A 24,903-nucleotide genomic window follows, 5' to 3' on the forward strand; every position below is an offset into this window, starting at 1 on the left:
GAGCCAAGGTTGCCTACCCCTGGTCTGGGGCTTGGTCCATTAAGTGGTCACTCCAGAAAGGGAGGCTCAGAAAGAGGAGACTAGCCCATGCTCTCTCGTTTGACCCCAGATTGATGGCCAGCGTGTCCGAATACCTGCGGAAGGCCGCATCCCGGGGGTCTCCATCGTCCCCAGGGGCATCTACGTAGTCATAGAGACGGACTTTGGGCTGGTGGTGAAGTTTGATGGGAACCATCACTTGGAGATTCAGCTGCCTGGGACATATTTCGGGAAGGTAAGGCCCTGACCTGCCCATCTGGGTTTTTTAGGCTTCAGAGCCCACGCCGTGCCGGGGCTGCTTCACGTAAGCCTTTATTTCTGATTGCTGCATTCATTTTCCCGACTTTCGAAAGCAGGAGTCTTCAAACGTGGCCCTTTGATGACTTGTGGACTTCAGCTCCCAGAATTCCTCAACCAGGCACATGTGCCTGGCTGAGGGATTCTGGGAGTTGAAGTCCACAAGTCATTAAAGGGCCACGTTTGAAGACCCCTGCCTTAATCCAAGGCACCCACAGCTCACTGAAAACATTACTCGGAGGGTCTCCTGTCTCCCGCTCCCATCACATCCATCTTCCCCTCCCAGGTGTGTGGCATGTGTGGCAACTTCAACAACCAGAGCACAGATGACTATCTGATGCCAAATGGACTCTTGGCGGTCAACGACAGCCAGCTTGGGAATAGCTGGAAAGTGCCCGGTGATGCCGACCCAGGGTAAGCTGTCGGGGGAAGAGTGGGCAGTAAACGAACCAGCAGGAAGCTTATAACTAACGTTGCAAAGGATCTTTGCAGCATAGAACGCTAGTCTGGAAATAGAGTGTTTTTCAAGCTTGGCAACTTTTAGAGACTGGACAGCCCCTTGTTTGGAATGGTATAAGGTCTCCTGCTTGAGCAGGGGCTGGACTAGAAGACCTCCAAGGTCCCTTCCAGCACTATTCTCATCGACTGATATTCCTCCTAAAGCATCACGACCTCTTTTTCCGACAGCTGCCAGCCGGACAATCGTCCGGACTCAGAGCCCAGCTGCTCCCGCCAGGAACTGGAGCGCCTGAGCGCCTTGTGCCTGGAGATCATGGCGCCCAAGTACCAGGCCTGCCACTCCCTCATCGACCCCAAGCTCTTCTTCCAGAACTGCCTTTACGACATGTGCCAGTACCAGGGCATGGCCTCCGTCCTCTGCGACAACATCCAGGCCTACGTGGAGGCCTGCAGGAGCCACGGCGTGGCCGGCATCTCTTGGAGGAACAGCACCTTCTGCCGTAAGAGCCCTGGGGGACTGCAAGCAGGGGCCCGGAGGGCCACACACACGCACAAAAACCCACAACAAGCGATGCAAGGGACCGCTAAGATGTGCGGGAGGGCAGTCGGGACACGGAGGACCTTCTGCCCCTTTGCGTCCGTCCTCTCCCACAATCCCCCCAGCAGCCTGGCCCTCGTCCCTTTGTGCTCTTCCGGCACTGTTGGGTGAGCTTCTACCTGAGTTTTTCATACAGATCGTTTTTCACACAATCGCCGCAGCCTCCCCGTGCTCGCACGATCAAAATTGTGACACAACTGACTCGTCTTTATGGCGGTTGTAGCGTACTGGGAAGTTATGCGGTCCCCTTTTGTGACCTTCTGACGAGCAAAGTCAAGGGGGAAGCCGGACTCACTTAACGACTGTGTGACTGGCTTCACAGATGCAGCGATTCGTTTACCAACCGTGGCGACGAAAGCCGTACAATGGGGCAAACTTCACTTAACAAAAGTTGCACTTAGCAACATAAATTTTGGGCTCCATTGTGGTCGGGTACTCGAGGAATACCTGTCCTCACGTTGTAGTGGCTATTACAGGTAGTCCTCGATTTACGACAATTCATTTAGTGACCGTTCAGAGTTACAACCACACGGGAAAAAGTGACTTATGAGCGTTTTTCACACTTACGCCTGTCCCAGCATTCCCCCGGGTTACGCGACCAAAATCTGGGTGCTTGACAATGCTTGAGAGTTGTTGTGTCGTAAGTTGAGGACTACCTGTATTGAGGCCATCAGATTAGTGTAAAAGCACCCCATCCCCACCCCCCGACACACACACACACACACAACCAGCACATCATTTGCTAGAAATGTCCTCAGCTGCCCGGTTTAAAACAAAGGGAGTTTCCGCGATTCTGTTTCCAAAAACACTTATTGCTTTTTCTGTGCTTCTCCGTCTCCTGGCACAGCTCTTCCCTGCCCTCCGAACAGCCACTTCTCCGAGTGCGCCTCTCCGTGCCCGGCCACCTGCGCCAATCTCTATGCCCCCGCCAGCTGCCACCACCCCACGCCCTGTGTGGAGGGCTGCGCCTGCGACCGGGGCTACGTGCTCAGCGACCTCACCTGTGTCCCCATGCGGGAGTGTGGGTGCCGGGACCATCAGCAGGAATACCACAATGTGAGTGGGGAAGGCAGGGGCCGTGGACTCCCGCCATAGGTGGGCAGTGCCACCCTCGGGCACCCAGAGCCAAATCTGGCACCACGTACCCACCACGATCCGAGTAGCCCTTGGTTCCTCCCTGGATGTTTTGGGGGTCTATCCAGCGGAGATCTATCCTGGTGGTCTGCCATCTGGGCACCTTCTGAAACTGGTCCGGGGCCAGCTGAGCGTGGCATCGAGCTGGCCGGGCAGCGGCCGGAGCCTCACCCGTTGCGCTTCCTTTGCAGAACGGAGACACGTGGGTGACGAGCGGCTGCCAGCAACGCTGCACCTGCCTGGGCGGGCAAGTTCAGTGCCAGCCTTTCAGCTGCCAGGCGGGGTCCCTGTGCAGCACCAGCAACGAGGGCTTGCACCACTGCCGACCCACCAGTGAGTCCGCGGGGCGCCCAGGGCCACGGAGTGGGGGTCCCCGCCTGGCTCTGCCCCCCTCCTCGCTTTTGCCAACTCCCTTTCTCCCGCAGCCTTCCACCAGTGCGTGATCTCGGGGGACCCGCACTACCGCACCTTCGACAACTTCGTCCACCACTTCCAAGGGCGCTGCACGTACACCCTGGCCCGCACGCTGGGCCAGCTCCCCGAGGGCCTGGAACGCCTCTCCGTGGCGGGCCGGAACCACCGCCGGTCCATCTTCCACCGCGTCTCCTTCCTGCGCGAGCTCTACGTGGAGGTGCTGGGCTTCCAGATCACCCTCATGCAGGGGCGCAAGATGGCAGTAAGCGGCCAGGAGACCCCCCCCCATGGGCGGTGCTTTGGTTGAGGGGCGATGGGCCGGGGGGGGCGCTCGGCCTGACTCTGCCTCTTTTCAGCTCTTCTTCGTTCTTGGGCTCCTGGATGGTCTCTGCTCCCCATTGCGGATGATTTCCCCCCCACACACATCCACTCAGCAGCTGGCCTTAGACACCCCCCCGACCTCTGACCCTCCTCTTCCTCTCCATCTTCCTTTCTTCTCCCCCTTCTCCTTCTTCCCCTCCCCCCTCTTCTTTCTCCCCCTCCTTTTTCCTCTTCCATTCTTTCTCCGCTTTTCTCCTCCTCCTCCTCTTCCTTCCACTACTCCTCCTCCTCCTCTTTTCCTCCTTCGCTTGCCGGGAGCCAGCTGGGAAGGTGGTAGACGGTGAGCACAGGATGCTGGGGTAACGCAACCGTTGCGAGCGCACACCGGTTGCCAAGCCACCTGATTTTGCCTCGCCCGTTCGCGGGGATCCTTCGTCGCCATTTCCAGGCCCTTCCGACTTTGAACGGCGACCGGACGGTTCGTCATAAGACGAGGACCTCCGTCTTTGCCAATTGAGTCGCGGCATTGCAAAAAATGGCTCCGTGTGAACAAACCGCCATAGGGGCTGCTTTGGGGGCGGGGGTCCTTTCCCCTTTGCCCCCCACCTGCCGCCCCCAGTGACGGCTCCCCCCTTGGTTCCAGGTCAACGGTGTGAGGGTCACTCCCCCCTACTCCCCCACGGAGGGGCTCCAGATCACCCAGAGGGGCCGCAGACTGATCGTCCAGACCAATTTCGGCTTCTCGCTCTCCTACGATGGCCACAATGTTGCCGGTCAGTATTGTCCAGGGAGGGAGGGAGCAGGAGGAGGGGCGGGATGTGAGCGTCTCCTGACCGGGCCTTGGCCTCCGCCCTCAGACCACAGCTCCCGGCCAGGAAGAGCCCTCCCGTGGGGCAGGGACCGTTCAAAAGCAGGGAGGGTGTGGGTTAGGGTGCAAAGGGAGGGGGAGGACTGCCCCCCACACACTGAAATTGCTCAGAGGGCGGAGTGGAACTCAGAGGCCACGGCAAACCAACAGCTCTGCGGAGTTGTGAGGGGTCTCGTCCCCCTGGCCCAGCCGAGGGGCCTGGGTGCCACTGCAAAGCAGAAAAAGGGGAGGGGGTCTCCCCGGGTGGTCTTGGCTGGAGCACCAGGTATTCACAAGGTGGGGGTCATCTTTGGCGACCTTGTGAAAGCAGGCAAGGGAGTTGGCCTCCGTAGGTAGAGCTGAACATAACCCATCCTCCACGCCCATCCTAGAGGGTTGACACAAGAACCTCTGCTAGCCTTTCGGGGTCCCCAAAGGACATCTGAACCTCAGGGACAGCTACAGCAGCCCTGACCTCAAGCACTGTCGCTCCTCGACCTACGACCACAATTGAAGCCAAAATTCCTGTTGATACGCAGGACAGTTTTTTTGCCCCATTTTGTGACCTTGAAGTGAGCAACTGCGGCTGCTAAGTCAGGAAATGGGGTTGTTAAGTCAGTCTGGCTTCCCCAACGACTTGGCAGACGGCCGCAAAAGGGAGCCACGTGATCCCGAGACTGCAACCGTCGTAAATACGAGTCGGTTGCCAAGCGTCTGAATTTTGATCACGGGACCACAACAGTCATAAGCGTGGAAAGCGGTCCTAAGTCACTTTTTTCAGTGCCTTTGTAACTTCAAACGGTCATTAAATGAATTGTTAAGTGGAGGACTAACTTTAGGGCAGGGGTCTCCATCCTTGGCCCCTTTAAGACTGGTGGACTTCAACTCCCAGAATTCCCCAGCCAGCCATGCCTGTTTTCTTTCACCTAACCCTTAAAGTGGAGAGATTGGAGAGGAAGGGATTATAAGAGAGTAAGCAGAGCCACAGTGAGTATGCTGGCTGGGGAATTCTGGGAGTTGAAGTCCGCAGGTCTTAAAGTGGCCAAGGTTGGAGACCCCTGCCCTGTTTCATGTCCTCCCCTGTCCCAGCTCCCTCCTCCAAGAAAGGGGCTGGCTGGGGAATTCTGGGAGTTGAAGTCTTAAAGTGGCCAGGTTTGAAGGCCCCTGCCCTATTTCATGTCTTCACCTATCCCTTAAAGCGGAGAGATTGGAGAGGAAGGGATTATAAGAGAGTAAGCAGGGCCACAATGAGTATGCTGGCTGGGGAATTCTGGGAGCTGAAGTCCACCAGTCTTCATGTGGCCAAGGTTGGGGACCCCTGCTCTAGGGGATTAAGGGGTGATGGGGTGACCCACCCAGGATGAGGTTGGAGGGGCTGGGCTGGGCTCAGGATCCCCCTTTCTCTCTCCGTCCTCAGAGATTGTCCTGCCCAGCACCTACCAGAAGCGGGTTGGCGGCCTCTGTGGGAACTATGATGGCCGTCGCAACAATGAGTACATGAAGCCGGATGGGACCCTGGCCCGGACCCTCAATGCCTTTGGCAACAGCTGGCAGGTTTCGGTGAAGAGGAAGGAGCTGGACGAAGGCAGCGGAAAACTCAGCCCTGGCAGAGTCAGGTCAGCTGGGGGGCACCGTGGAAGGCATGGAGGGAGGGTCCCGGGAGGGAGGGCACTGGGCCCCCAGGAATAATCAAGCAAGGATCAATCAATCGGTCTATCAATCAGTCAATCAATCAACCTAGGAAGGCAGGAGAAGAAGCAATGGATGGAAAAATTATGAAGGAAAGAAGCAACCTGGAACGAAGGAAGAACTTCCTAACAGTGAGGACAATTAACCGGTGGAACTGCCCGCCACCAGGAGTTGTGGGGGCTCCATCGCTGATCGATTCATTCCTTGATCTTCCTCCCTGCTTTGAGCACCCCAAAGGCCTGTGGCTCTGGCTTGGCTGCCAGCCCCGGGTGCGAATCCTGAAGCAGCCCCTCTTTCCCGACAGGCGTCAGGAGCCGGAGGAAGAGCCCGAATCGGGGTTCCAGATGGACTGCACCCCAGAACAGCTGGCCGTCGTCAACGGGGCCAAGGCCTGCGGGGCACTGTCGGACCCCACTGGCCCCTTCTCAGCCTGCCACGCCGCCGTGTCCCCTGCCCCTTTCCAAGAGTGAGTGTGCAAGTGGGGTGGGGGTGGGGGTCCCGGGGCGAGGACAAAGGACCTCCCCCCCCCCGGCTCTCTCTAACGGCTTCCCGCCTTGGGCTTGCAGGAGCTGCGTCTACGACCTCTGCGCCTTGTTTAACGACACGGAGTTGCTGTGCCAGGCCCTGGAGGCCTACGCCCAGCTCTGCCAGGAGCAGAAGGTGGACGTGGGGCGCTGGAGGCAGGAGACCGGCTGCCGTGAGTACCCCGGGCCCTGCTGTAAACGGGGGGGGGTGTCCTCCAAAGTGGCATTGCCCCCTGCCTCTCCAAATGAGCTAGACTACAAGGCAGGGGGGTCCTCGCTTTACGTCCCCTCACCCCCAGGGAGCGCGACCCTTTGAAGTTCTGACAGGCCTCCCTTGGGGTCCGCCTGACCCAGGTTCCGCATTCCGACGGTCTCTCTGCAGGCACTTCGGGCCCTTCGCTCAAAACCCTGCCCCTAAGCAACCCCACCCTGGCTTAAGGACCTCAGTGATTCTCTTAACAGCCGCCGCTGCAAAAAAAAAAAAAGATCATAAAATAGGGTGGGTCGGGTGGCGGGCCCATTTCACGACGGTCGAGGCGTTGCGACTGTGATGGGCAGGCCCCGCTTACGGTCGTAACGCGAGGACTGCCTGGATGCCACTCCTGAGTCTGCAGGGCCCTTTGGGGAACGGGCTGCCTGGGGGGGGGCACAATTTGGGAGTCCAGCGGCAGAGCCCTCTCCTCCCCCCCCCACAGCGATGGAGTGCCCGGCCCACAGCAGCTACCAGCCCTGCATGACCGCCTGCCCGGCGAGCTGTGCCAACATGGCTGCCCCGTCCAGCTGCGAGGCCCCCTGCGTGGAGGGCTGTGCCAGCGCCCCCGGCTACGTCCTCAGCGGGCTGGACCACGTGCCCTACGCGGAGTGTGGCTGCTCCAGCCAGGGGCAGTATTATCAGGTGGGGGCTCCCTTCCTCTCCCCCTCCCCTCCCCTCTCTTCTCTTCTCTTCTCTTCCTCCCTCTTTCTTTTCCTTCCTTCCTTCCTTCCTTCCTTCCTTCCTTCCTTCCTTCCTTCCTTTCTTTCTTTCTTTCTTTCTTTTTCCTTCCGTCCTTCCCTTCCTTCCTTTTTATTCCTTCCTTCATTCCCCCTCTTTTCCTTCCTCTGCACCTTCCTGCCTTCCTCCTTCCTTCTTCAGAGTCCTTCTATCACCTTCTCAAATTTCTGTATAAATGCGGAGCTAACCTCGAGTCGACCGATCAGACGATTCAGTGCAGGGGGATTATTCCAGGGGCTGCCAAATTGGATGGAGAAACAGACGGGGGGGGGCTGGTGAAGGGGTGTGGGGTGGGCTTTAAGGAGGCGCTGCCATGCCTGACCCATCGCCCGCCCACCGGTGTGGCTGTTTTGGTGACCCCCAGAAAGAGCCGGCAGTTGTGGGATTTGGGACAGGAGGGCGGCCGAGCGGTGGGTGGCGAGTGGGGACGGGAGCTGCGTCCTCGGGGCTGCCCGGGCTCTCCTGCCTTCCCCCCCCATGTGGGCATCTAGTTGGCAGAGGGTTTCCCTGCCCTGGCACTGACCCCCTTCTCCCCAGATCAACGAGACCTTCCTGACCGAGGACTGTTCCCAGCGATGCACCTGCCAGCCGAGGGCCGTCCTGGATTGCTCCCCACTTGGCTGCAGCCAAGGGGAGGTTTGCGCCGTCTCCAACTACGTCCGCAACTGCTTCAAAGGTGGGCAGGGGCCCCGGGGGAGCGTTCTGCTCTCTGTTGCGGCAGGCAGTCCCTCGCCTGTGGGGCACCCCGGTTGGTGCCGCCCATTTGCACCACGTTTCTCCCCTCTCTGCCCCTGCAGCCGACGCCTGCCTCAGCGGCCCCTGCCAGAACGAGGGGACGTGCCAGGTCACCCCTGAGGGCTTCCACTGCCTCTGCCTCGAGGGCTACGTTGGACTCTTCTGCGAGGATTCCCCGCTAGAGAGTTCAACCCCAGCGCCCCCCATCCCCACCACCCACAAACCCATCCTCTCCAGCACTACCCAGGCCCTGCCAGACGTCAGCCTGACAACTAACCCTGGTAGGCAGCCCCCTGCTCTGCTGCCCCCCCCGGGCCTGGGGCTCTCTGGCCCCTCATTCCCTCCCCTGCTCCCCTCTTTGCTCTTCTCCTCCCTCCAGGGGACCCCGAGACACCCAACTTGCTGGCCATCCTGCTGGGCATCTTCATCCCCCTGGCCGTCATCCTCCTGGCGCTGATCATCTTCTGTGTCTGTCGGCAGCGGAACTTGTAAGGAGGGGCCTCAACCTGGGTGGAGTTGAGCACCCCCAGAGTGACAGAGTTGGGGGGGCTCCCCGACAGAGAGACGACGGTATCACTTGTGAGGAAGGAGAAATGTTTTAAGAACAAAGGAGAATATTTGTATCTCAGGGTTGAAATGAGGGTCCTCGGTGCTCTCTGAGCTTGGTGGGCTTCTTGCAGATGTTTTATGAACCAAATAGGTAACCTACATGGAGGGGGTTTTGGAGAAGAGGAGGAGGAGGAGGAGGAGGAGGAGGAGGAGGAAAGGACTGTGGGGTCCTTGGTCCTCCGTCTGAGCTTGTTTTCTTGTGGACATTTCATTACCCAAATATGCAACATTATCAGTGCTCTGTCACCCAGTCTGGGTAATGAAACCTCTGCAAGAAAGCCACCCAGCTCAGAGGGCACCATGGAGAGACGTTTGGGGCTGGCTGCCCGCTCAGCCCCCTGTGAGCCGTCAGGGCTGCCCTGCCAGTGTGCTCCAGAGACTGACCCACACGCTGCCTCCCTTGTGCCCTCCGGCCAGCCTCACCCATCTCACAGCAAGGCAGCCCCGGACCGGTTGTTTCTCTGCAGCTCCTGCCACCTGCAGTGCACTTTCCCCCCCCACCTGCCCCCCCCAGACCCCGCCTCTTGCTCGCCAGGCTTCTCCTGCTGCCATAAGTCAAGGCCCGCCTGCAAAGGTTGTGTTGGCCTCACAGGAGACCCGCAATCAGCCGTTCAAGCGTGACGTTGCCCAGGAACTAACCACAATGCAGCCCTCCTGTTTTAGCCTCAGACTAGCCTTGCCCTGGCACTGTGAGGGATGCCACGGGGTGCAGGAGAAACCTCCGGGGAGGCGGGGGAGGGCACCAAGCAGGGCCGGGGCTGGAGTGGGGCGGCCTTTCTGGCGAGAGGGATGCTGCGCTTGCTCTGCTTCCCGGAGGGGCTTCAGACCCCGATTCCCCCAGACTCACTTTGCCTTCCTGTCTTTTCAGCGGGTACAAGATGAAGCTGAGGGAAGACCGCGTCTCCATCATCTCGACCTCAGGTGAGCCCGTCCCCTCCGGGCACTGGGCAGCTGGCAGCGAGCGCAGCTGGTTGGCTCTGACGGGTGACCTCCTGCCCTTCTGTCTTTCAGGCTTCGCTGGCTTGTGAGGCCCAGGTCCACGGGAAGAGGCCCTCCCTCGTCCACCCCAAGCGAAGACACCCCCCGCCCCCATTTTGTCCGGGCAGCTTGCCATAGGTCACCACAGGACTCTCCCCCCCATCTCTAGAGCTGGCTTAATTGGGGGGGGCAGTGAGAGGACCTCAACCCCAACTCTACCCCACCAAGTTGCTTGCTGTTGCATCCAGCTTTCTCCCTGATGGGGGGGGGCTCATCACTGCACCCCCAGGAGGGGAAGGACTCTGCAGAAAGTGTCTCGAACACAGAGGGAGGAAGGGAGGGAGGGAGGGAGGGAAAGGAAGAACTCATGTATGTGAGAATTTGGAGACCCCATCCCATGGGGAGCACAGCAAGCTGGGCCCCCCTCTTTCCTGCAGGCCCCACTGCACCCAGGGTGAGGTTCAAAGAAAGACCCCAACAATTTGCCCTACCCCGACAGGCTCAGGCTGGCTGCTTAGGAAGCAAATGCCCCGCTTGGGCTGCAGGCAGCCAGGTGGGGCGGGGAGACAGGGCAGGGTCCCTGCGGGGAGCCAAAGGGGTTGGGGGCAACCAGGGCAGGGAGGGGGGATTCAAGTCCCAGATTTAATTCCCCAGCACAACCTGAACCCACCTGCAGGGGGAGCCCTAACACCAAAAGCCAAACACAGGGTTGAAGCAGGTGGATGGATCTTGATTGGCAGCCGCCACGGCTTCCCCCTTTGTGCTGGGCGCCCCGCCAGGAATGCCCAGCGGGCTCTTTGGGCCTTGCAGCCAGGGCAGGAAGGCGTTGGCCACGAGGAGCTGCGGGCCCCGGACCTCCCTCCCGGGGGCTGATCTGCCTCTCTTTCCATCAGGCCCAGGGCAAGCCAGCCCCCCCCCTGGTGTCTTTGCTCCAGATGCCCAAGAGACGGGGCAGCCTTGCCTGAGGAGCAGGTGCCAGGCTGCCCCTCGACGGCTGCTGCCAGCCCGGCCCCCAGGGAGCCCGCCCGGACTGGCCCCGGTTTGCACTGCTGCAGTTTGCGCCCCGCCTCCAGTCAGGGAGAGGGAAGAGGGGCCCCCTGGCCATCCAGACGTTCCCATGGATGCCCCCCCAGGGCCGTCCTGGGGGATCCTAGGGGGAGGGTCCCGTGACAGAGAGAGGCCTGCGTCTGAATGCGTGTTTCTCAGCCGTGGTGACTTTCCTTAAGATAAGGAGCCTTCCCAGAGGCCCCCAGCCAGCACGTGGGGCCAGGGGTGAGGCACACGCACCCCATAGCAGCACCAGAGTGGGCCAGTTTGCAGAGCGCCCCCCCCCCCAGATGCGCTCCGGTCACCCCGATCGTGTCCAACTGCGAGACCCACGGATGTTTATTATTCATTTTAAGGGATGCCAGCCTCACACAGGTCAGCTGGGCACAAATGTCCACACCAGCAAATTAAACAACTTTGCAAAACCTTTCATTAGATACGTTGCTCTTGTTGTCCTGTTGTGTTTTTCCATTCCTCAACAACAAAGTGTTGTGTTCAGCTATTTCTCTGTTTTATTGTACTCGCTAAAAAGGCTATTCAAGGACTCTAATGAAGATAATGTTTACAAAGCGTCTCAAGAGGGCCCAGCCTTTAGTGCTGGGGGGCCATCCCAGCCCTGGGTAAATGGGGGGGGGGCAGAAGGGGCATAGAAAGGACCCCATGCAGAGCTCAGGGTGTATCTCAACCTTGGCAAGTTTAAGATGGGCCGATTCCCAGAATTCCCCAGACTGCGTGTTTTAAGATGGGTGGACTTCGACTCCCAGAATTCCCCAGCCATCCATCCTTAAATTGGGATGCAGAACTGTTCACGTGGGAATGTGACTTAAGCTGAAATCAGCTGGAACACTTCCGGATTCAGACCTTTTGCTGATTTGTATTTACACCTTTGCGCTCCCCCCCCCCGTTTGCTTCTTCCAGGGGTTCCCCCAACATCTGGCGCTCCGTGGCTGTGGCCAACCTCATTTCTCGGCCTTTCTTCCAGAGGATTCCTCTGCCAGCTGCCTCTGCCCCACTTCCCACGGGGCAAGAGAGAAAATGGAGCCCAGCCTGATGGGGGAGATGGTACCTGGGAATTCCAGGCCCGGAAGTCTCCCCCGAGGCTGCTGCAGCCCTTGTTTGCGCTGATTAACCTCCAGCGTGTGGAGCTGGCTGGCTTATCGGCTGGCTGTTTGCAAAGGAGCAGCAGCTTCAATGGGGCCATTATGACCGCAGATTAAGAAGGCCGCTGACCCTCCCCTCTGCCCCACAAGGCCTGGCCCAGTTGGGGGGCGCTTGTGGAGCAGGACTGCAGGCTTTCCGGCCATGCCAGGGCTGTGTGCCAGTCAGGGCTGACCCCAGCCTCCCTGGCCAAGTGGGAATCGCTGCCTCTTCGCCTAAATGGGGGTTCCCACGGCCTTCTGGACCCAAAGCAAACCAGTTCTTCTGTTGGGGGGGCAGCCCAGTTGACAGGGGCTTGCATCCACCTCAGCCCCCCCCCCTTGCCAGGGAAACAGCAGGGGTGCTCCTGGCCACCAGCACACCAGGAGGGCGATGTGGATTAAGCTTTGGATTCAGGATGGGGGCATCCTAAACTCACCAAGCACTGCCCCCTTGGGGGTCTGGGGAAGGAACCCAGCCAGGCCTTCCCCCCCCCCTCTGAGTACTGAGGTTGGGTGCCTGGAGGAAGTCCCTTCCCCCGGGCTGGGAATCCCCCTGGACAGGGACCCACACCCGGGCCCTCCTGGAAGCCCACTTGGGGTTTTGCTACATGGCAGGAAAGAGTCTTCCTGCCCCCTCCTTTGTCTGAAGCCAGGCAGCTGGGAGTTCTAGTCTGGCCTCGTGCACGAAAGCCGGCTGAGTAACTTTGGGCCGATAACCAGGGGACGGTGAGTTCCAGTTGGGCCTTAGACACGAAAACCAACTGGGTGACCTTGGGTCAATCTCTAGGAGACAGTGAGTTCTAGTCCCATCTTAAGCATGAAAGGCAGCTGGGTGGCTTTGGGCCAATCACAAGGAAATGCGATTCTTCTCCCAACTCAGCCATGAAAACCAACTGGGTGACCTTGGGCCAATCCCCAGGAGGTGGTGAGTTCTAGTCCCGCCTTAGGCACGAAAGTTGACTGGGTGCCTTTGGGCCAGTCCTTCTCTCTTGGCCACCCCACAGTGTTGTTGTTGTGCGGAAAATAGGGGGAAGAAAGAGCATTGTGTTTGCCACCTCGAACTAGTTATAGAAATAATAAAGAATCTGGAATACAAATAAATGTTAAGAAATATTAAAAGCTTGCTTTCTTTGACAATGACCGGCCTGGAATGTGCAGCAACCAGGCATCACAAAGTGTCCGAGTGTCCTTCTGCGGCCGTTGTGTATCCCGGCTTGGCTCAGACCCAGCTCTGTCCTGGATCAATCCCCAGCGTGGGTGGTACAAACAAGACCCCCCCACCCCACTCTCGGAGCAGCCTAGTGCCCCAATGCTGAAGTTTTTGCTATGCAAGCAGAAAGCCAGGCCCCTCGGAAGACCCGCTGGGGACCAGCCCTTTCGCACACCCCACAGGTCCTCCACTAGGAGTGTCTCTTGTGCACCGGCTTTGCTTGGGTAGGGGGTCTGCAGCTCTCCCACCCCCAGTCAGCCAGCAGCCTCCCTCTGCCATTCAGCAACGGGGACTCTGGGGCAGCCCCTGGCCGGCCCTCCTGCCCGCCCGCCCGCTGCAACTCCTCCAAGGTCCCGGGGTTATCTCGGTCTCTTATCATCAAGCGATTGGGCACGTGTGGTGTTGTGGTTTTCGCAGCCCGGAGATAGCAGGGAGCCAGAGGTGACCAGAGGGGGAGGTGCCACCCGGGCCCAGCCAAGCCGTGGGGCTGCCCGAAGGATGCGGCAGACGAGGAAGGGGGTTCTCTGATGAGAGAGACACCCCACTGCTGGATCCGGATCTCTAAGCCTCATACCCCTCCCAGGGTGCCAGGAGAGACAGACAGACAGACAGACAGACACACACACAAATACCTGCAAAAGCCAGCCCTTGGTAAGGTGTAGCCTTGACTGTCTTTTCACTGGATTTTCACCTGCAACTGTCCCAGCCCCCTCCCCCTTATTCCCCGTTCTGCTTTCCGGGTGCCGGAGGGCAAACGAGCCAGAGGCCTTCGGCCATCGGGACACTTAAAACAAATTACGATCAACGAATCATAGTTTAGGATGGCAGCGATTGGGGAGGGGGGATTGCGATTCGCCCATCGCCTTCCCAGGAGCCACAAGCAAAAAGGAAAGTTGGGGGGGGGATGTCCCCAACTTCTTTCCACCTGTTGGGAAGAATCACCACCGCGCAGGGGGCAGGAAAGGTGGGACCCTCCCCCCGCGCTGCAACTGCGGTCCGAGAAGACCCCCCTCCCCCCCCCGCAGGCGGGTAGCGTTTCCGAGCGGGGCGGGCGGACCTTCTCTCGGAGGAGCCCCCTAATTTCCCCCCAGCCCGAAGCAGCCGCTCCAGAGTTGGGGCGCCGAGAGGGGCTCCCCAGTTCTGCCCCCGCCTGGCGGGCGCTGCGGAGGACGCCCCGGGAGCCCCCTCCCCCCCTCCCTCCCCCGGCGCCGCCCCCGCCCCGCCCCGCCCCGCCCGGCAGGATCTGAGCTCACGGAGGAGGATGCAGCCCCGCGGCCAGGGCCCGGCCGGCCCGGTCACATGCAGAGCCCGTGACCGGCATCCCGGAGCCGCCGCGCAGCCCGGAGCCAGGTGGGTGCGGGGCGCCGGGTGCGGAGAAGCGGGCGGGGGGCTCTCGGAGCCGGTCTTCGCCCCCGGAGGGCCCGCCGCACCCCCCCTCCTCCTCCTCCTCTCGCCCGGCTTTCCCGGAGGGACCCCTCCCCCCTCCCCGCTTGGGGCGCTCAGCTGCTCGGCCACGGGCCCCCCCAGCCGCTCCCCCATCCGGGCGGCAGAAACAGCCCCGCCGCCTCCTCCGCGCTGCTCGCCCCGCTCCATCCCCACCGGCGAGGCGCCCCCCGAGGACCCCCGTTGCCCCCCCGACTGCCCCGCCGGGCAACTTGGCGCTAGCGGCGCCCTCTTGATGGGCCGGAAGGGGGCGCCAGGAGACCACCCCTTTCCCCCCCCACCCGGTGGCGGCGGTGGCTGCCCCCAGGTAGACTCTCCCTGGACGCGGAAGCTCCAGGCAGCAGCGGCGCCGGGCGGGCAGCCCCTCCCTCCCTCCCGGAAGTCGGCTTCCTGCCTGCTGCGCCGGACTGGGAGGAGGGGGACGAGGAAGGCGGGGGGGGGGGGCTCTGCGGCAGCCTCTCATCGCCCCCTCCCCCCCCAGCTAAGCGGCCCGGGCCATGTCCACGGAGAGCTCCCCGCTGCTCAGCGGCCGCCTCTCTCGGCTCTCGGGGGACGCGGAGATGGCGGGGGTCGCCCAGGAAGAGGCGCCCCTGGTGGTGGGCTCGGGCTCCGGCGGGAGCGGCGGCGGCGGCCCCGACCCGGCCCGGCAGCTCTCCACCTTCTTCGGGGTGATCGTGCCCACCGTCCTCTCCATGTTCAGCATCGTGGTCTTCATGCGAGTCGGTACGTGGGGACCCCCCCCGCCCCGGCGGCTGGGGGGCTCCGGACCCTCCGGCCAAGCGGGTCCGGGACAGGGAGGCGGGGGGGGGGGAGCCAGGTTTCCCAGCAGGGGGAGGAGCCCAGCGCTCACCCCTCCCCCCCGCCCCCTCCCCAGGGTTTGTGGTGGGCCACGCCGGGTTCCTGCAGTCGCTCCTGATGCTGGTGGTGGCCTATCTGATCATCTCCCTGACGGTGCTCTCCGTGTGCGCCATCTCCACCAACGGGGCCGTCCAGGCTGGGGGCGCCTACTGTATCCTTTGGGGCTGGGGTCTCCCGGAGATTGGGGTCCTGGAAGGAGGCCGTCCAGGCTCCAGACGGCAGAAATCTGGTCTGCCTGCAGGGGGCAGCCCTGCTCAGCTCCTCCAGGTCATCCGAGGTCACCTGGACGCTGCCCCTCCAAAGCCCAGCCAGGGTGTGGGCCCTGCCCTCCCCAGACCCCGCAGAGGCAGAGATGGGGCTCCTGATCCTTTGGAAGAAGGAAGGGGACACGCCACGGCTGTGCCCCCCCCCCCGCCTCTGATGCAGGGCTTTAGCATCTCACCCAGGGAGGGAGACTGCTTCTCGAAGACCCTACAAGCTGCAAGGGGGGAGGGGGGACAGCCCAGGTGGTGAGGACGGGCGGGGCTCTCCAGGCTCACCAGCCAAGCCCCCCAAAAGTCCGGCCTGAGCGAGAGACACCCCCCCCCCCGCCATCAGGCACCTCCAGCTCTGCCTCTGCGGGGCGGCCGTTGGGCTCCCTCGCAAGGGCGGTGTGTGGGGGGGGTGTTCCTTCTGTTTTTATGGAAGCTTTGCCTTAACTCCCCCCCCTCCCCAGTCATGATCAGCCGGACTCTGGGCCCCGAGTTCGGGGGGAGCATCGGCCTGATGTTCTACCTGGCCAACGTCTGTGCCTGCGGCGTCTATGTCCTGGGGCTGGTGGAAGCCATTCTGGACGTCTTCGGCGCAGGTGGGCCTCGAGCCGGACCCCGGGGGCTGGGTTGCAGAGCAAGGGCCACTTGCCCACCCTGCTCTGCTCTAGACACGGGTGCGAATGGCCCCCTGAATCGCCCCTCCCTCTTCCTCCTCCCGGCCCAGATGGATCCGACCCGCCAGGCAGTAAGACGCTCCCGCAGGGCTACCTGTACAGCTTCGTCTACAGCTCGCTGGTGCTGTTGCTCTGCCTGCTGGTCTGCCTGGTGGGTGCCCACATCTACTCCCGGGCAGCCTTCTTCATCTTCCTGCTGGTCAACCTGGTGCTGGTCACCATCTTCGTCAGCTTCTTCACCGTCTCCCCTCGGCTCATCACCGTCTCCCATGGAGACAACCAGACCTTCAACGCCTCCTTCACGGGCTTCAACATCTCCACCCTCAGGGACAACATGTATGGTAGGGGCGCTTCGCCCGCTTGGCCAGGAGGGGGGGGCAAGTGCTGGCGTTCAGCCCTGGCGTTTCCTGGGGGGGTGGAGGGCCTCTGGCAGCTGACCGTTGGCCAAGTTGAAAAGCCCTGGGGCGGGGAGGAGAACGGAGGACTATATGCAGCGGTGGGGTGGAGGCAGCCATGCCCCCCTCCTGGGATGACCTGGATCTTCCCCCCACCAGCCATGTACTCACAGGACTACACTACCAATAACCTGATGTCTTTCGCCACCGTCTTTGCCGTGATGTTCAATGGCTGCACCGGCATCATGGCCGGCTCCAACATGTCAGGTGAGGCCTGGGGGGCCCTGGGGAGGGTCTCGGGGGTCCTAGGAGAGCTTCCGTGGGGAGGCGGGATGGTTAACCCCCTCGATCCTTGCAGGGGAGCTGAAGAACGCCAGCGCCTCCATCCCCAAGGGGACGATTGTGGCCGTGCTGTACACCTTCGTCATCTATTTCTTCCTCTTTTTCATGACCAGCTTCACCTGCGAGAGGTGAGGGGCTGCGGGGGGCCCAGAGAGGGACCCCCGCAGCAGGTCGCCAGCCTCCCGTCCTCCCCCTCAGCTGGGCACTTCCTGGACTCGAGGCTGGCATGGGGGGGGCAGACGTCGGGCATGAAGGGGGGGGCATGCCTCCAGGGAGGGGCTTGTCAGGTGGAGGCCTGCTGGCAGGGGGGAGACTGACGCCCCCCCTTGGCCTCCCCCAGGGCCCTCCTGAAGGGCGACTACGGCTTCTTCCGGTCCATCAACGTCTGGCCTCCCTTCGTGCTGATGGGCATCTACTCCGCCTCCCTCTCGGCCTCCATGAGCAACCTGATTGGCGCTTCCCGCATCCTTCACGCCCTGGCGAAGGACGACCTCTTTGGTGAGCGAAGCCCCCTGCCTGCCGAGCCCCTCCGCCAGCCCTGCCCTCCTCCGCCTGGCCAGGAGGTCCAGCGCTGCATCTTTCTCTCTCTGCAGGGCCTGTCCTGGCTCCGGCCAAGATCGTCTCCCGAGGGGGCAACCCCTGGGTGGCCGTCCTCTACACCTGGGGCCTCGCGCAGGTAACACCTCCCCCCCAGGCCCTGGGGACCAAGGACCGCAGGTGGAGGGAGGCATCTCTGGGGCTCCTCCGGTAGCTGGGGTCTCCAATCGTGGCCCCTTTAAGACTGGTGGACTTCAACTCCCAGAATTCCCCAGCCAGCGTAAGTGATCTTGACCACTGGTGGGGGAATTCTGGGAGTTGAAGTCCACCAGTCTTAAAGCGGCCACGATTGGAGACCCCCGGTCCATACAGGCAGTCCTTGACTTACGGCTATAACGGAGCCCCAATTTTCCGTTGCTAAGCGAAACATTGGTTAACTGCCGCTTTGCAACTTTCCTCGCCACCGTCGTGAAATAAAACACTGCGGTTGTTAAGCCAGCAACAAGTGATTCCGGCTTTCCCCCCATTGAATTTCCTGGTCAGGAGGTCGCTGAAGGGGATCACATGACACCCCTACCCCGGGACATACCCTCCCCCCAAAAAACCCTCGTGTTGGTGGCTAAGCATCCAAGTTTTCATCAGATGACCATGTGAGGTGGGGGGGGGATGCTGCAGTGGCCTTAAGGGTGAGAAATGACCCCAAGCCCCTGTGTTCAGTGCCGTTGTAACTGAGCGGTCACTAAATGGGCCGTTGTAAGCCGAGGACTGCCTGTGCGCAGACTAAAGCAACTTCCTGCATCCTGGTGGGACAAGAGGGGTAGGCAACCTTGGCTCTTTTATGACTCATGGACTTCAACTCCCAGAATGCTGACTCAGGAATTCTGGGAGTTGAAGTCCACAAGCCATAAAAGAGCCGAGGTCCTCTTCCTGCTCTTTGGCCTCCGGAAGGCCGCCCCTCCCTCCTGGGACCCCAGACTGCCTTCCCCCACACCCCTCCCTCCCCTGGCCCACCTGGGGTGACTCTGGGGGTCCTCAGAGGAGCATCATTGGGCAGAAGAGACCCTAATTATGCAGGCCGACAACATGGCGGATGGCTTGTCCCGTTCCTGGCTCAAAAGGGCTGGCCCCCTCCGGGCCTTCAGCAGGTGATCTGGGCCAGGGGGCGCCGGAGAGCCCGGGGTCACGGACGGAAGGTGGGGGGGGTTTCTCCCCCCCCTTTTAAGGACTCCTGCCTTCCCCAGCTGGTGCTCCTGGTCGGGAAACTCAACACCATTGCCGGCATCGTGACCGTCTTCTATCTGGTCGCCTACGCCGCCGTGGACCTGGCCTGCCTGGCGCTGGAGTGGGCCTCGGCGCCCAACTTCCGGTGGGTGCAGCTTCCCAAGAGGGGAGGGGGAGGGCACGCCGGGGCGTGGGGGTGTCTGTGGGTCCGGCGGTGCCCTCGAGCCCCAGAAGGGATGGGGAGGGAGGGGCCGTGCCAGCCACCTCCCACTCGCTCGCTCGCCCTCTCCCCCGGCAGGCCCACCTTCCAGCTCTTCTCCTGGCACACCTGCCTGCTTGGCATCCTCTCCTGCCTGGTGATGATGTTCCTGATCAGCCCAGCGGGGGCCTCGGGCAGCCTGGGACTGATGCTTCTCCTGTTGGGCTTCATCCACCTGCGCTCGGCCGCCTCTTCCTGGGGCTACATCAGCCAGGCACTCATCTTCCACCAGGTGCGGCGCAGAGCGTGCGGGAGGCGCTGGGGGGGGCAGGGGCAACCTCTCCCAAAGGGGCCATGAGACACGGAGGGTCTTGGGGGTCCCGGGCGGAAGAGGCTGACTGGCTCTGCGCTGGGTTAGTGGGACGAGGGCTCCGGTCTGAGGAAGGGGCCGTGCGGATCCACGCGGGTTGGGGAAGGGGGCACCGTGGGGGTCTCCGAGGCAAGTAGGGGTCGTCCTCAACATACAACAGTTGGGACTGGAGCCTCCGTGGCTCAGCAAGGCCCTAGTCGTGCCTGGTGCTGCGGACTTTCCCCCCACGGTTGTTAAGTGAATCAAAAAGGGTCATAAATCAAATCTTGCTTCCCCGGGGAAAGTCAAACAAAGGGAGATCACCTGATCCCAGGAAGCTGGAGCCGCCCTCAGTCCGTGCTGGCTGCCAGGGCCCCAAATCTGGATCCCCACGTGACCCCTGGGGGACGCCGCAACCGCCGCGGCCCATCTCTTTTCCGTACGGTTGTCATTTTGAGCGGTCACTAAATGAAGGGCTGTAAGTGGAGGACTGCCTGCAATGCACAAGGCGGGAGCGACGCAGGGCAGGATCTGCTCGGTCCAAACGACAGCTCCCCCCCCTGTTTAGTGACCGTTCAAAACTACGACGGCACTGGGGAAAAAGCGACTTCTGACATTTTTCATACTTACGACTGTTGCAGCGTCCCCGTGATCAAAATCCAGACGCTCGGCCACTGACTCGTATTTATGACGGTCTCAGTGCCCCAGAAGGGTCGCGTAATCCCCTTTTACGATCTTCTGACAAGCAAAGTCAAGGGGGGGGGAAGCCGGATTCACTTAACGACCGAGTTGCTAACTTAACACCTGCGGTGATTCACTTAGCAACATAAAACGGGTCAAAACTCACTTAACAAATGTCTCGCTTGGCAACAAAAGTTTTGGACTCGGTTGTGGCCGTAAGTCGAGGACCACCTGTAGAGAAGAAGGCAGCAGGTAGACGAGGGGAAGATGTCTCTGGTGGGACTAACGGGGGGGTCTCTTCCCCTCTTGATCCTCCTCCTCTCCCCCCCCAAAGGTCCGGAAGTACCTGTTGCTGCTTGACATCCGGAAGGACCACGTCAAATTCTGGCGGCCGCAGATCCTGCTGATGGTGGCCAACCCCCGGGGTGGATCCCAGCTGATGCGCTTCATCAACCACCTGAAGAAAGGGGGGCTCTTCGTCTTGGGCCACGTGGAGATCGGGGACCTGGGTAGGGGCAGGGGTTGGGGCAGGGGGGGTGCCCTTCTTCCGTGGGACGCCACGTGGCCTGGGGTCTGTGGGGCAGGGCTCAGAGAGAGGCCGAACCCCAGAAGCGTGGCACAGCTTCGGGGGGGGGCGTTTCTTGACCCCTGCGCCCGCCCTGCCAGGGGCCCTTGGCGATGCCACCTTCGCTGCTTCTCCCGCAGACACGATGCCCTCGGACCCCATCCAGGCTCACTACAACTTCTGGCTCAGCCTGGTGGACAAATTGAGCATCAAGGCCTTTGTGGATCTGACCTTGTCTCCCTCCGTCCGGCAGGGGACGCAGCACCTGCTCCGGATCACTGGCCTGGGTGAGGGGCCCGGGGGGCTGCAGGGGGGGTGCCGGAGGGTTTGTGGTGCCAGGAGAGGAGAGACCCCCCCTCGGTGTTAAGGAGTCTGACACTTGGTAGCCCCTTGGGGTTGAGGCTGGCCCCTTGCAGCCCCTAAGGATGGAGCGCGTGCCAAGAAAATGAGCCTAAAAGGAGCCAGGGGCCCCTTGAGGTCCCACCCTGTGGCCCCCCCCAGGGTGGCCCTGCCCCCTCCCATCAACAGAGCGGCCAGATGTTTTGGGAAATCAAACCAAGCAAATCTATTTATTTAGTCATTTGTGTCCTGCCTTTATTATATTTAAGAATGACCCAAGATGGCAAACATACCTGATGTTCCTCCTTCTATCCTATCTTTTCCACAACAACAACCCTGTGAGGTGGGTTGGGCCGAGAGGGAGGGACTGGCCCCAAAGTTTCCCAGCTGGCTTTCATATCAAGGCGGGACTAAAACTCACCGTCTCCTGGTGATTGGCCCAAAGTCACCCAGACATTTTTTGTGCCTAAGGCTGAACTAGAACTCACCATCTCCTAGTTGTTAAGGCAGCCCTAGAATTCCCAGTCTCCTGGTGATTTGCCTGTTCACCCAGCTAGCTTTTGTGCCTAAGGTTGGACTAGAACTCAAAATCTCCTGGTTATTGAACTAAAGTCACCCAGCCTAAGGCAGGACTAGAACTCACCGTCTCCTAGTTTTTAAGCCAACACCTTAAGGCTTTCAGGCTTAAGATGGCATTAGAATTCCCAGTCTCCTGGTGATTTGCCTGGTCACCCAACTAGCTTTTGTTCCCAAGGCTGGACTAGAACTCGCTGTCTCCTGGTTTTTAAACCAGCGCCTTCACCACCAGGCCAAACTCTGCCACAGGAAGGCTGCTTGGACTTCATTTGGTAGCCATTCTGAGGACCTCCAGAAGGAGACAAAGTTGCTCAGCACACAGGGAAGCCCCCTCTGCTGACGTGGTGGGAAGGCTCCCCTCTGGAGCCTTTTGTCCCACTAAGTCAGGTTGCCCTCATCCCATAGAACAAAATATTGGGGGGCGGTTGTTTTCCCAGGGGACACTGGAATATAAACCACGGTCGGTGTGCTGGGTCTTGATCTGCCTGGGGGAGGCCAGCTGTTCTCCCCCTTGCTGAACCTGGCCAGACCATCTGCATTGACGTGGTCCGTGCGCTTCCTTGTCTGCAGGTGGGATGAAGCCCAATACGCTGGTCCTGGGTTTCTACGACGACTGCGTCCCTGAAGATTACTTCCTGCAGGACCCGGCCTTCAGTCAAGCCAAGGAGAACGACGAGTTCGGGGTGGACCTGGCAGCCCTGCAGGCCCACTTTCCCCCCGTGCGGGTCACGGCCAACCAGCGGGCTCTGAGGCCCTCCGAGTACGTGGCCATCATCTCGGACGCGGTGAAGATGCACAAGAACGTCTGCCTGGCCCGCTACTTCCACCTGCTGGACAAGGACCTGCTCTCCTCCTCGGCTTCCAAGAAGCGCCTGGAGGGCCGCTACATTGACGTCTGGCCCCTCAACCTCCTGCGCCCCAACACACCCACCTACGTGGACATCTGCAGCCTCTTCCTGCTCCAGATGGCCTGCATCCTCACCATGGTCAGCTCCTGGAAAGGCGCCCGGCTGCGCATCTTCCTCTGCGTGGAGTCGGGCGACCTGGGCTGGGTGAGCAAGGAGGAGAAGCTGCGGGAGCTGCTGACCAAGTTGCGGATTAAGGCCACCATCAAGATCGTGACCTGGGACCAGGTGGTCGCCTTCCAGAGCCACCCACAGCCTGCGGGGACCGGGAGGCCGAGCCCTGCCGAGGTTCAGGGCCCTCCCGGTCCTCCCAACCCAGAGAAGCTCTTGGGGGAGACGTTCCTGAACGCAGCCCCGTTCCGCGTGACGGACGAGTACTTGGCTTCGGTCAACGAGCTTCTGCTGAAGCAAGCTGGTCAGGCGGCCGTGCGCTTCCTCTACCTGCCGCGGCCTCCTGCAGACACCTCTCAGTATGAGCGCTACCTGGAGCAGCTGGAGATCCTCACCACTGGCCTGGGGCCAACCCTGCTGATCCACGGGCTGACCCCCGTCACCTGCACCGAACTGTAAGTGGCCAGCAGCAGGCATGCATTCGTGGCCAGCAGCAACCCCAACGCCTTGTCCTCAACGAACAAAACGTGCCTTTGTCTCTGGAGAAACGAGGAGGCCGTGCTGAGCACAGCTTTGCTGAAGACATGTGGGGGGGAAGGGTACATCTGGGGCAGCGGAGAAGGGCTGCTGAAATGGGGAGGGAGGAGGACCAAGGACTGCGCTCTCCAGGACACAGATGTCTTCCACTATTTGAGGACAACTTTCATGGGACCATCTCGGTGGGACTGAGGGTCCCAGTGAGAGATCTCCCTGGGCACCAGGGCTTCTTCTGAGCACTCCCACAAATCTCCAGAGCCGGAAGCACTTTCCTCATCCATTTCCTGGTGCAGAAGGCAGAGGGGGTGGCCTCCCTCCCTGTTGGAAGTAAGTGGGCGCGGATATTTGCCAAACGAAACATCTGGGACAGGCCCTTGTTGGACTTCAAGGTGACCTTCTCCTCCTCCTCAGCCGGGACTCTGCGCTGGCTTGACCAAGCCTGTTCCCCCCCCCCCCCCGTGTGTGGAATTACAAGTCCCATCACGGGCCCCTCAAGGATAGCTAACTGTTGACAAGGACGATGGGATTTGCAGTGCAGCGTACCAAGAAGTGCATTTGGTGTCATTGCGAACACCGTTCGGATGAGGAACATTCTGTGAAGCTTCCGATTTGAGTTCGAAATGGGTTCTTTCTGCAGGGGTGTGTGTGTGTTTTGAATCCAGGACAGCTCTGTCTGGCTCGCGCATCTGGTTTTGGGCCCCAAATGGTTGGAACAAACCCTTCCAGAGGCCTTCGTCCTTTGAGCGAGCCTGGCCATCCGGAGTTGCTTCTTCCAGCGTAGCCTTCCTCCTTTTCAACAGCCTTTCCTTCCGCTGGAGCAGAACAGGCTGCTGGGGGCCACCCCAATTCTCCCCCTCCCCCGTGGCAAGCCAGGATGAAAGCTCCTGGGAGGGGGTCTCCGCCAAGCCATTAGCTTAGCAGCTGATTAGAAATGACAAGCACTTAACAAAAAGAGGGTTTTTACTTCTCTCCTGCGAAAGGTGCTTCTACTAACCACTAACCCACCGCAGATGAAGCTGCCTCTCCGGCGGGGGGGGGGGGAGGGGGGCTGGGAAAAGGGGGCGCGGGGTTGGAAAGGGGGAGCAGCTGCTCCGCGGAACAAAGCCGGGCAATAAAAGCGAAACTTGCAGGAGCCGAGCGTCTTTGCCTTCAGGCTGCGGCGTTTGCGTGCCTTCCCCCGGGAGTCCCTGCTCAGCCAAGGCCGGGCGAGCACAACGGACCGAGGGCAGCGGCCGGGCGGCACCTCCGCGATCTTCCCGGACTGGCTGCTACGGAGGGGAGGCGAGCTCCCTTCCCCACCCTCCCCACCTCCAGCCCCGCCTGGGCTGAGCCTGCCGAGGTTTCGGGGAAGCGCCCCCGTCTCCTTTCCCCCCCCCATGACCGGGGGTCCCTTCCCTCCGCGGGGGGACACTGGCGCGGCTCTCCCGCCGGGCAGAGCTTTCCGGGAGAGGCAGCGGACTGAGCCCCCAGGGGAAGCGGCGCTCCGCGGCGGGATCCCGACAGGAGCGCCGGCGAGAGCGGAGAGGCTGCGGCGCTGGAGCCGGTCCTGGTCCGAGCCCGGGTTCCGCGCGGGGCGGCGGCGCTGCAAGGAGCGGCTCGCGTCTGGGCTCCCCTCCGACGGCCGGCTGGGCGGGCGGGAAGCGCGTGGGGGAGGCTAGGCTGCCGGACCGCGGAGCCGGAGCTTCGTAGGCGAACTCGAAATGCCCCTTTTGAGGCTTGGCAGCTTCCGAGCGGGCGGACTTCAGCTCCCAGAATCCTCGCCGGCTGGGGAATTCTGGGAAGCCCACCTTTCTTAACGCAGGGTAGGCAACCTCGGCTCTTTTATGACTCGTGGACTCCAACTCCCAGAATTCCTGAGTCAGAGTGGCTGGCGCAGGAATTCTGGGAGT

The 24,903-nt window shown here is 61.1% G+C and overlaps 1 protein-coding gene across 1 annotated transcript; it reads left to right on the plus strand.

Annotated features, from left to right (window-relative positions):
• The first annotated feature begins 14,158 nt into the window (after positions 1 to 14,158).
• On the plus strand, positions 14,159 to 24,301 carry LOC308676637 (solute carrier family 12 member 9-like). The gene is made up of 14 exons (XM_081342609.1): positions 14,159 to 14,381; positions 14,956 to 15,197; positions 15,349 to 15,483; positions 16,048 to 16,179; positions 16,308 to 16,598; positions 16,812 to 16,919; positions 17,011 to 17,122; positions 17,335 to 17,492; positions 17,588 to 17,670; positions 18,773 to 18,897; positions 19,051 to 19,243; positions 20,316 to 20,490; positions 20,687 to 20,833; positions 22,032 to 24,301. The coding sequence occupies exons 2-14, from the start codon at positions 14,972 to 14,974 to the stop codon at positions 22,934 to 22,936; spliced, it is 2,790 nt and encodes a 929-aa protein (XP_081198735.1). The 5' UTR covers positions 14,159 to 14,381; positions 14,956 to 14,971; the 3' UTR covers positions 22,937 to 24,301.
• Positions 24,302 to 24,903: the final 602 nt, after the last annotated feature.

Source organism: Vipera berus, assembly GCF_964194415.1.
Source record: "Vipera berus genome assembly, chromosome: W".
Classification (NCBI taxonomy): Eukaryota; Metazoa; Chordata; class Lepidosauria; order Squamata; family Viperidae; genus Vipera; species Vipera berus.